General features: G+C 37.2%; 2 protein-coding genes across 2 annotated transcripts; both read left to right on the forward strand.

The window, feature by feature from the left end:
- The first annotated feature begins 1,922 nt into the window (after window positions 1-1,922).
- Window positions 1,923-4,161, forward strand: LOC134854031 (protein phosphatase 2C-like domain-containing protein 1). The gene has a single exon (XM_063870097.1). It carries the CDS (start codon window positions 1,991-1,993, stop codon window positions 3,953-3,955), a length of 1,965 nt encoding a protein of 654 aa, XP_063726167.1. The 5' UTR covers window positions 1,923-1,990; the 3' UTR covers window positions 3,956-4,161.
- Window positions 4,162-4,395: 234 nt separating this feature from the next.
- On the forward strand, window positions 4,396-7,214 carry LOC134853969 (origin recognition complex subunit 4-like). Its single transcript, XM_063869991.1, has 3 exons — window positions 4,396-5,239; window positions 5,460-5,706; window positions 6,309-7,214. Exons 1-3 carry the CDS (start codon window positions 4,446-4,448, stop codon window positions 6,948-6,950), a joined length of 1,683 nt encoding a protein of 560 aa, XP_063726061.1. The 5' UTR covers window positions 4,396-4,445; the 3' UTR covers window positions 6,951-7,214.
- The last annotated feature ends 3,549 nt before the right edge of the window (window positions 7,215-10,763 follow it).

A 10,763-nucleotide genomic window follows, 5' to 3' on the forward strand; every position in this document is an offset into this window, starting at 1 on the left:
ATTTTTTCTGAGCACAGATGATCTCATCGTCTGCGAGCTAAGTTCATATTTTTTTTCAAAAAGACTTAATTATTTTCAAAAATATATTATTGACTTTGTCAAATTACATTATTTGATCATCTTGTGGATCATATTATTTTTTTTAACAGCGTTTCCTTTTTTAATTGTCAGTAAACCTAGTGAAGATACTTCTATAGATTGTGTTTTTTTTTGCGCAGCAGGAAATCTTTTACCTTTTGACCAGCGAGCTTTGTCAAGTTGGATTATAGACTTTTCTGGCTAAAATTAATGATTGTTTGACCCCTCGGCTCAGATTAAATTAAAATTGAGGTTGTAATCTGCACATATGGTGTAGATGTAACACACATACCTGCAAAGACAAAGTCGGAAAGAATCAGTTTTTTTAATTAAAAATTTTCGGCGTGACAAAAAAATCGTTGTCAGACTTTATTTGGTTATGGTGCATGTTTAAACATGTTTTTTATTACTAAAATTCAGAATCCTTTCAATATTCCCGTTATGTGCTAGTATTTGCGTTCCAAAAAATTTGCTGAATCTTTGTTTTTGTTACCCCTGCAATAAGCAAGGGTGTTCCAATCGGGTATTAGACTTTTTCCCCCGTTAACAATTTTGTTAACAGATTGACTGAAATTAGTTGGTAAGTTTTTTTTTTAAATTGACTAGTACTGCTAATGCGTCATAATTGGCTTGCGTCACTTAGCAATTATGTAGACTCGGAATTGGCGTGCGTCACTGATGAAATTTTGTAGGCTCAAAGTTTTACTCATTCAGCTTTTCCTAGTAGCGTTATGGGTCATATTTTTGCTTGTGTATGCGAAGTGCAACTTTGACTGTGTCGAAATTTGTTACTAACGTTGGTACACGTTTTACAAATTCAAAAAGCCTCAAGGTGGTTAAATATTTTTATGGAACTTGAAATTGCAAAAAAGGATATATTTTTTTGATTTATCGGCGGTGTTTAAATTATTTATCAGGAGTGAAAGTTACTTATTTCTTTGTTTTCGAATTTTGAACGCCGCTGGTCAAAATAGTTTGCATTGCAGGTCTAGCTCAGCTTTCTTCATAACAATTAGATACAAAAAGGTTGTCGAGCGTGGCTAATTTAGTAATGTAGTATAGTAAATTTTCGGTTTTTTCTTATCACTACGAATAAAAAACGGCACAAGTTTGAAAAAAATGTGCTTTTCAGTTATGTGGTTTGAACTCTCTGGGCTACTTGCACAGCAACGATCTACTTTTGTTAGCTGGTCTTTTAAAAATTTTACTTTTCTCTGCATTTTTTTAAATAGAAAGGCAAAGTATGCTCCGAAATCGTAAGAGATGCGAAAGCAATTTATTTTTTTTCGAACGGAGTTTATTTTTTAGAAAAAGAACACCCAAGAATTTTTTAAATTTAAATTGAATTAGATCAATTGTCAATCGTAAAAGATTGAAATTCGAAGAGTTAAAATAAATAATTTTTTTGTTTGAAAGTATCTGAAGAAAGTTTCGTTTTTTGTTGTCTTTGAGATCTTCCAATTTTTCTCTCGTGGTTTGACTTTTTGATGGCTTTTAAAGCTCAAACTCTAACTTAATTTAAATGAATTTGCCAAAAAGAAGCTCTCCAATTTCAAAAGGGCAACTGGCACAAAAATAATCGAACGAAAAGAGGGTTTTCAGAAAAGAGGATTTTGATTATTAGAATTCCCAGCGTAACAGAAAATTCTTTTTGACTCCGTTTTCCTATTGGATTAGTTTCATGAATAAAACGTGTGTAAAATTCTTGAATTTGAAAAAATGTTAACGTTAAATGTTATTTTGAGTAGGATTCAAAATGTTTTTTTTTCCGGTTTCCGTTAGTTCATTGACACTTTCCCAAGTTTCTGTTGGCCATGTTATTTGAGTTCTAAAAGCGAAGAGTTTCAGATTATATGTGCATGGTAAAGCTCATTTTCATCTCATAATTGTTCTGGAGTGCAGTACCTTCACCATGAATTCAAACCCGGAGTATTCCGTCACTATTGTGGACAGGTCAGTGGCTGCAGTTGAAAACAAACCGGAGAGGACCCTTGCTTCGGGGATGGACTCGTACCCTACCCATTCTATGTTCAACTTGGAAACGCCCTTCTATCCTATCACTCCCGACATACCTGACAGGTGTGAAAAGTGTGGGTTTCACGTACGCATGTCCCTAAAGTATGATCACGATCTGTTCCATAGGGCTCTGAACACTCTTGGTTACAAGGGAACGGATTGGCCCTCAGAAATAGAAGACTTGATAGAAAAACGCCGCCAAGTTGTAAATGAAGCGACTAAAAAGTTTGAAACTGCCAAACAAGCGAAACAAGGATCGAAAAATGCAAAGTATAAAGAAAAGTTTCTGCAATTTGTAACTGAGGTCAATATCGCGTTTTCGGTTGTAAAGATGTACATAGAAGATGAATATGAAATCGGTCAGAAACCTCATTCGACGGTTTACGTAGCTGCTAAGACAAACGTCACCATACCTTATAAGGAAGCAAACTCGAATGTGCTGCTGACTGCAATGCTTAACGAACCAAATCTAAGGTGGCAAAGTCAGTTACTTAACCACTCTGTTTACATTGACGATCTTCTCGGTTCTTTTCCGGACGAAGTTTTGACTGAATATGCATTGAGTAACGTCAATGATCCCGAGATTTTGAAGCGATCAGTTCAGTTCATGGGATTGTATTCAGGTTACAACGGAGAAGCAGCTTCACATTTATGCTACGCCAGATTTCACCAAGAAATGGCCACTCGATTCCACAATTTAATTGCAAGGTATGCCCGGTCAGACTTCTCTGTACGCAAAGTAGACATCGAACTCAGCCGAACCCGAATGATGAAGTTGAAAAATAGCGACTACGGGAAAGCTGTCAAAAACTGTTTTGTTGAGACTTTTCAACGTATTGATGATCTGCTTTGCATGGGCGAAGGTGAATCGAGTACAGTGCGTTGGTCTGGCGTTTCAGTATCGACTTGCCTGTTCGAAAAACATGACGGAATATTATTTGTTCATGTTGCCAATTGCGGCGATAATCGAGTTCTAGCGTGTAGGGACGGTGAGGCTATCAGGTTAAGTAAAACACATGTCATGGAAACACAATCGGAAAGAAAACGATTTGAAGAGAAACCAGAGTGTCGTAAATACATGAAGAAAGTGGGAAGAAGTCACGCCACTAGAGGTCTAGGAAATCTAGGGGACAAAATTTTGCGACAAGTTGCAATTCCAGTACCATCGTGTGCCTCATATGTTTTAGACGACTCAACCGAGTTCATTTTGATCGGATCTCGGGGACTTTTCAATGTCCTTTCGGAGTCTCAATGCATCAAGATTTGCAAAAGTGTCTTGCCAAAGTATTTCATGGAGATCAAGAAAAGTGTGGAAGAACATTTGGTTTCCGAGGACGAAGACCTAAATCGGAACAAAACGGTGACGTTTCAAAGCCCTAGTAGAATACAAGAGATCCTGCAAGGAAATAGCAAAGAATTGGACTCTTCGTTCTCAGAGGAAAAACAGAACGAAGTAGAAAAGTCGGAAGAAAACAGGAATGATTTGGATGTCGAGCCAAGCGAAAAAGACAAACACCAACAAAATGGGATCGAAAGTTCAGAAGGATCTCCGATAGTTTCCCGAGTACACTCGCCTTCGAATAGCACTCAAAACGGGTCTGAAGTTGTGGAAGAGCGACATGTCAGCGAATCAGAAGTGTTTAAAGGACTTACACTGAAGGCTCTGCGAGGCGAATTATCGAATGTTACAGTCGATGCGAGGACAGATTGGTACCAATATTTGCCCTCGATTGCCAAAAATATCTGCGAGAAAATTTGTCTGAGTGCGATGAAGAATGGATGCAAAGAGAATGTCAGCTGTGCTCTGATATTCCTGCCCGCAATTAAACGAAGAGTGGACTTTGATGAAACTGACGAATAGATTAAATGCGCGACTGCTCCATATGTTTCCATACTAGAAGTTTATTTTTTTCTTTGAAGTTTTGATCATGCAAAGACTGTAAATATTGTAAAAATGTATCAATGTAAATTTTTAAATAATGGCTACTTTCTCATCATACAATTTTTTGGTTTTTTTTTAATATCCTTGTAGTTCTTCAAGCAGAGAAATCAAGTGATCAACGAATATTCGACTTTTTTTGCAATTCTAGTTCTAGTCGAAGTTTTGACATTTCGTTCAAGTTTTCCTCTATGAATGTGGAAAACTTGAACGTAATTGAAGTACATGTCATCAAACTAAAATTGCTTTAGTATTAAAAAATCTGGTTTTACTATATAGAAAACTAATTTCCGATGTTTCATTTAGCGCTTATTATCTCACAATAGTACAAAGGGGGACGAATCCCTGAGAGATGGGGGGCGTCCCCCCTAAATCCGCCCCTGGGTATGCTTATGTTTTCTAGATTTACAACATGGTAACGACAAGACGTACGAGAGTAGCCAGAGGAGCCTCATATCACGCGGTGTCTCCAAGAGTAACCAAGTGTCCAAGTGTCGAAGAGCAACCCAGAACGCCAAGAGTAGCTAGATCGAAATCCACTATACATGTAGCCAGTGTTAGAACCAAGAAAACTACTGCCAAACAGCAGTCCTCAATTGAACAGATCCCAGAATCAGCATTGAGTGAACTTCAAAATCTGGAATTTAAAGCTGCGATAAAAAGTAGTAAAAGCAAGAAATCCACTGTTGTTAAGCGTGAGCCAACAGCAACCATAGAGCAGATAGGGGACACAGTCATGAGTCAACTAATTGATTTGAAATGGAATGTACCCACTTTTACAAAACATTTGGAAAGTCACAGGCAAAACGTAGCTAATCTTATTACTCGTTGTGTTGAATTGAAAGAGAGCAACTCCATTTTACTTGAGGGTCCACCTGGAAGTGGCAAGAGAGGATTAGTAAGAAATGCAATCCGAAGTTATGAGCAATCTCGGAAAACTAACAACTCCAAAGGTCAACTGAAATTTGTTCAGCTCGACGGAGATGTATTACCAGACGTGAAAAGTTGTCTCAGAGAAATTTCACGACAGTTGTTGGTGAATAACCGGAAGCATGAGCAACTCATGATAAATATAGCTGATATAAATGAGAACGAAGAAATTGATGACGATAAAATGGAGGTAGACGGAAGCACTGATATGTCTGGGGTTTCTATGACTGTGGGAAAGAGTCTATCTTTTGTTCTGAACGCTCTTCAGGATTCGCGGTAGGTCGTTTCCTGGTAGAAAAAAAACAGTCTTTGGGAGACTTGGTTTCATGATCAGGTGTTGTCGAGGAAATTGCTTCCAAAGTTAGAGGATGAGTAAACCGGATCTTTGGCACGTTGGATCTAAAAATTTATCCGGGAAGATGCAATTTATGCTGGATAGCCATTTTTTTCTTGAAAACGTTTGATCGTAGAGTATTGCTCTGAGTTCATGTTTCAGAGACTCGGACGGCATAGTGTTTGTGCTGCAGTCTTTCGAGAATTTTGTTCAATCCAAGAACCAGATGCTGCTCTATAATCTCTTCGATACCTGCCAATCATTCAAGACTCCCCTTCTGGTCATCGCCCTGTCGGCCAGACTGGACTCTACCGAACTGCTAGAAAAGAGAGTCAAGTCTAGATTCTCACATAGGAGTATTGCACTCTCCCAGGACATGGCATTTGACCAGTGGACTGCGTGCGCAAAGGTAGGCTGAGATTAGTTTTCGACTTACCGACGATTGTAGTCTCGGGCTCTTTCTCTGAACCAAATTATGTCCGTTTTTTGAAAAAATCTGAAAATGGAATAAAACTGCGAAATGGGAAATGTTTGAACTGCAATAAGGACGGGTAGAACTTCTTGATAAAATTGTGTGATGCAATGGTTATAAAAACATTCATGTAATAGAAAACTGTGAGATGCAATGGTGCTGAATATAACCACTGTACTCGTGACGTCATGACTGCAGATTCGAATTCACGTCATTGTGACTTTGCATTTGAGCTACTCTGCACTAGTTAATTGTCGGGACCCCGCAACACAAATCGACTTCTTCATAAACTCACCCACTCGCCCTTGAATATTGGCTCCTCCAATATGTTTTTGCTGGGGGGAGTGGTCTGAATGAACCCCATCGGAGTTTTAATACCGTAAAATTTAGACCTACATTTTGAGAAAAATATGCCATTTATGAGAGCTCCAAATCAAAATAAAACTGTTTATTTTTTCAAAGATCATTTTTGGCGCAAGAGTAATTTATGAGTCTGAGTATTTTTACTACTCCAGTTGACTTGTTCTAAATCATTATAGGAGCTGCTCACAGTATCACACTTGTCTAAATCAGACTCAGTCAGTCGCTCCTGGAACAAGGCAGTTGACACTTTCATCAATAGCGACTCCGTTCTTGTCACTTTAGAATGTCTCTTCCACTCTTTCCCGACAATCAACTTTCTCAAGTCACTGTTTCAACAGCTCATCTTCTCCTGTGATTTCGATAAACATTTTGACCTCACAAAATGTGATCACTTGTTGGTATCGACATTGGCAAAAATGAACAGAGGAGTGCATAGCAATATACACAAAAATATATCAGTCTCTGAGTTAATTATGCTGGCCGCCATGTGTAAAATAGTGAAGCGGTCTGAAAACAATTGCGAAGACGTGACATTTGCTGCGGTTTATCAGGAGTACACGACGTTTGAAAGGCGAAACCAGACGCACAGGAAAATAGACAAATCACTAGCGATGAATTGTTTCGACTCACTTATTATGCTGAGAGTTGTTACACGCAGTGATTCGATTTGGCGCTTCGGTGGAAATAAAGCGGCCCTGAAAGTGTTTCGAAAGTTTCGACTGACTTTGGACGTGACAAAAGTGGAAGATATTATACGCAGGCATCCTGCTTGTCCAAGTAATATTAAAATATGGGCATTGGGAATCGGTGACGTTTGAGTTGAGTGCCTGAAAGGAACTTTGATAGATTCATCGATAGATTAATTTCTATGGAAAATAAGCTTAAGTGAAAGTTTTTTCCTATTCTGGTTCGAAGTGAAACTTCGTATTATATAAAAATTGTTTAGCTCCCAATTATCTTAGTGACTTCTAAAAATACCTTGGCTTAAAAAGAGAATTAGTTTGACGTGAATCATATGAGTTTTTTAGTACATTGTCAGTAGAGAATCCTACTAATATTTGTCTGATGTTTTGTATTTTGAATAAAATTGGTTTGTTTTTGTCTTAATTGTGAAATAAAACTATTTTTCTGGCTCTGTTTTAGTCACCATTTTTCATCAAAATTTTGATTTTTTGTGAATTCTATCACTTTTTGTCATGTTGGTGAACTTTTCAGGTCTAGTATTCTGTTTTCGATGGAAATTTTCTGAGTTCCCCATGATCAAGAACTAAAATCAACTAATAACGAAACCAAAAAAACAGTCGAACGCGTAATTCTGTTTGTGGCGTTCCAATCACATGAATTCATTTTGACTCCATGCAAATGATGGCCCAAGAAGATTTGATGGCATTTGAAAAACGATTGACTGAAATAGTCGAAACTACCAAGCCAGCAGCTAGATCGTGGAGAGTTGTCTTTTACATGTCGGTAACTGCGACGCTAATCAGCGCATATTTCTGGATCTCGGACCCTATTACGTTTTCAGTGCCAATTCGAACCTCTCTTCTTAACAACCCAGTGTTTTCTATTTCCCTGGTAGTGCTACTGGTCTTGTTTTTGACCGGAATTACGAGACGAATGAACATAAGTTCTATCATCATAAATAGGTGTAGAGAAGTATTGGCTGATTTTAACATCTCCTGCGACGATAGAGGGAAGCTGATTTTGCACCCAATTCACAATCACTTTTCCTAGCGTGAAATCGGATCTGTTAAAGCAAAACTAAAACTAAGTATTTTTAAGTGTCAATGAATGAAGTGAATATTTTTTATCACGCAGTTTGCTGTTTGATGAACTTTCACAGTTTGACGTTTGATTTTTTTAAAGTTCAAAATAGTTTATTTTCGAAGAAAGGTAATTGACGCTCTTCAATAACAAAACGAAAGTGCAAGTGTCCGGAAAAACGTGAAGAATTTTTTATGGGTTCGAAGGTGGATTAGTTTTTTGGGTGCCTCTAAAAAATTGTCCTTCGACGCAGTTTTTTTCTAGTTAAGTTGGTTTTATGAAAAACCGTCAATCATAAAAGATTCTCGAACTTCAAAGAGCTATGATCGTCAGTAATTTTTTTTTCTTCGAAAGTTGCAAAATGTTCCAAAAAGAATCCGTTTCTTGATTTTCCTTAAGTTCATTGACACTTTTCCAGCTTTCTGTTGGCTATTTTTTCGTTTGAATTGTTGATTTAAATTTAGAGCCAGCGAAGACTAGAAATTCAGCTTTTTTCCTTGGTTAATGTGTTTACAATGCTCTTAAAAAATTATTGTTTACTAAGTTAATTAAAAATATTTCGTAAATTTTTCACAGCAAATTCGGACGTGTAAGAAGCAGCAAGAATAGTGGGGTAAACAAAAGAGGATTTAGGAGGGGGAAGGCGCACACCCCCTTCTCAGGGATTCGACCTCCTGCCGAACCAATGTGTCTTCCCTTAGTACTATTTTGAGATATCCATTTTTGGCTGACGAACCCCTAAATTTTTCCAAAATGCGCCTTCGTTGCCAATATTTACTATTTTTGAAGGGAGATTCGCGCGCCGAAAAAGCAATTTTTTGGTCAACAGTTTCCAGAGGTGCCTAAAAACACCTTGTTTTGGCCTGTTTTTTTATCAAAAATTTGACTGTGGAGCAGAAAATTTGGCCAAAATTGGGTGTTTTTAGTAGTTTGGGAGAGCTCGGAAAACCGATTTAGTCAATCTAAAAAAATTAAGACCCCCACACTCGAGAAAATCCTAGATCCGCCCCCGGGGGGTAATGCAGTTTCCAGACCAGGGAGGCAACTCAGTTTTTTATTTTGAGTTTTCTTGAGTTTTTCGGTATTGTAGTCTCGTCAAATTAAATTGCAGCTGCGGAATTGGGATAAAAAAGACGAAAGCAAGATTTTTTTATAACCGTTTCTCTCGACACGATTTAAAAAGTTCCCAAATTTTCATTGAAACTCGATTCATAAGCACATCATAGGATGAATTACTTCAATGAGCAGAAAGTTTGTTGTGGTGCCTTAATTTCAGTTTCTCATCTTCATAAAAATTCAATTGCAGCCATTCGAAAGGAAAAGTTTTTGTCTGCATAAAATGTGACTGAATCTCGTTGACGTTAATTTGAAACTTGAACTCAACTTCGGACGAAACCTAATTTTGAGAGGAATGTCGAAACAGTTCACTTACTAGGTCGTTTTTTTATGTTGTTCAAGCTCAAATCTAAATTTATTTAAGTCAATATAAAATCATTTGTCAAACGGAAGGCAAAGGAAGTACGCTCTTCAAATGCCTCGTTCAAAGCGTTGATTTTTTTTCTGAAAGATAGCAGTATTGCCTTATTGGGTTATGGTTCATTGAGCTCTTTAACACTGACTGTTGGCTGTTTAAGAGCCCATAAACGTAGTTCAGACTCTTAAATAGATCGTGGTATTTTTTTTTCGTTTCAGAAGTAAAATGCTCTAATAACCAATAAACAACGAAATGCATTTTTACTTATAATCCAGTTTTCCAATTTTGTTAACTATCAAAAAGTACCAATTAGAAACCTCTCGAAGAGCTTTCAGGCCATATATTAAATTAACTTCATAACTTTCTCGGAAAACCACTTGCCAAATCTGAAATTGTGGGTTCAATGGAAAGAAAGGGTAGTGGGAATCTCCTTGCATTAGCGGCCACACTCAATTTTTGTTATCCAAAAAAGAAATATAGCCCTCGGAAAAGACAAAAGTTTGATTTTTTGACCGTTTGTTTGAACTTTCTATCTTATCTTGAGAACTACCCTCTCAAGTCTGAGTATTTGGGCTCAATTGAAATTAAAGGGTGCCTGAATTTTTTCTAAATAAATGGCTACACTCAAATTCTTTTACGCAAGACGCTATGATTCTCGGAAGCTATCTCGATAACTATCCGGCCAAGTCTGATCTCATAGGTTTAATCGAAACAACTTCTACTTTTACAATTCGTTTCGGGCAGTTTTTTGAAAATAAAGTTGAGGCCTTCAAAAAGTCAAAAGGTTTGCAACTTGGATCGTTGCTTTAAAGTTTGTGGACTTAACTCGAAATTTACCCTACCATTTTTCCGTTGTTCAATCGAAAAATTTGGTTTTAGGGTTTTTCTCTATTTGATTACAAATCCCAATATTTTAAAAATTTTCACACTTCACTCAATTTAGTAGAGAAACAGCTAAGGAAATATCTAGTAGAAAAACAACTATTTTTGAAATTATGCATTTCGTTCCGCATCAATATAACAAACTCAAAAATATGTAAATTGTACCCTAGTTGTCTTCGGCCGAGACATACGAAAACTTTGGTTCTCCTAATTTTTTTACAGTATTTTTCATTTTTTTTTCTTATGCTTGTATTGTATCGCGTGTGTCAAATAATGTTTTAGTAAAAGTTTTGCAGAGTAAAAATTAAATATGAGCGTGTCAACCTGTATCTAGCTGGTTCCAATTGCCTCAGTCTTAGCAGAGCAGGAAGAGGATTGAAAATAGCTAGTTCGCTCGTCTTCTTGTGTACACCAAGTGGGTGTCAGCTGCACTAGTAGCACAGAACGTTTCGATCTGAATAATGTGGGGAAAATCAGATCAGCTAGAAAAAAGACAATATTTTTTGATTAC

Source organism: Symsagittifera roscoffensis, chromosome 9 (genome assembly GCF_963678635.1).
Source record: "Symsagittifera roscoffensis chromosome 9, txSymRosc1.1, whole genome shotgun sequence".
Taxonomy (NCBI): domain Eukaryota; kingdom Metazoa; phylum Xenacoelomorpha; order Acoela; family Convolutidae; genus Symsagittifera; species Symsagittifera roscoffensis.

What these genes read in the sequence shown, in the direction of transcription:
- LOC134854031 (XM_063870097.1), top strand. Translation starts at nt 1,991, where the DNA reads ATGAATTCAAACCCGGAGTATTCCGTCACTATTGTGGACAGGTCAGTG.
- LOC134853969 (XM_063869991.1), top strand. Translation starts at nt 4,446, where the DNA reads ATGGTAACGACAAGACGTACGAGAGTAGCCAGAGGAGCCTCATATCAC. An exon ending in AACGCTCTTCAGGATTCGCG is followed by an intron (nt 5,240 to 5,459) that starts GTAGGTCGTTTC and finishes TTCATGTTTCAG; the next exon opens with AGACTCGGACGGCATAGTGT. An exon ending in AGTGGACTGCGTGCGCAAAG is followed by an intron (nt 5,707 to 6,308) that starts GTAGGCTGAGAT and finishes AAATCATTATAG; the next exon opens with GAGCTGCTCACAGTATCACA.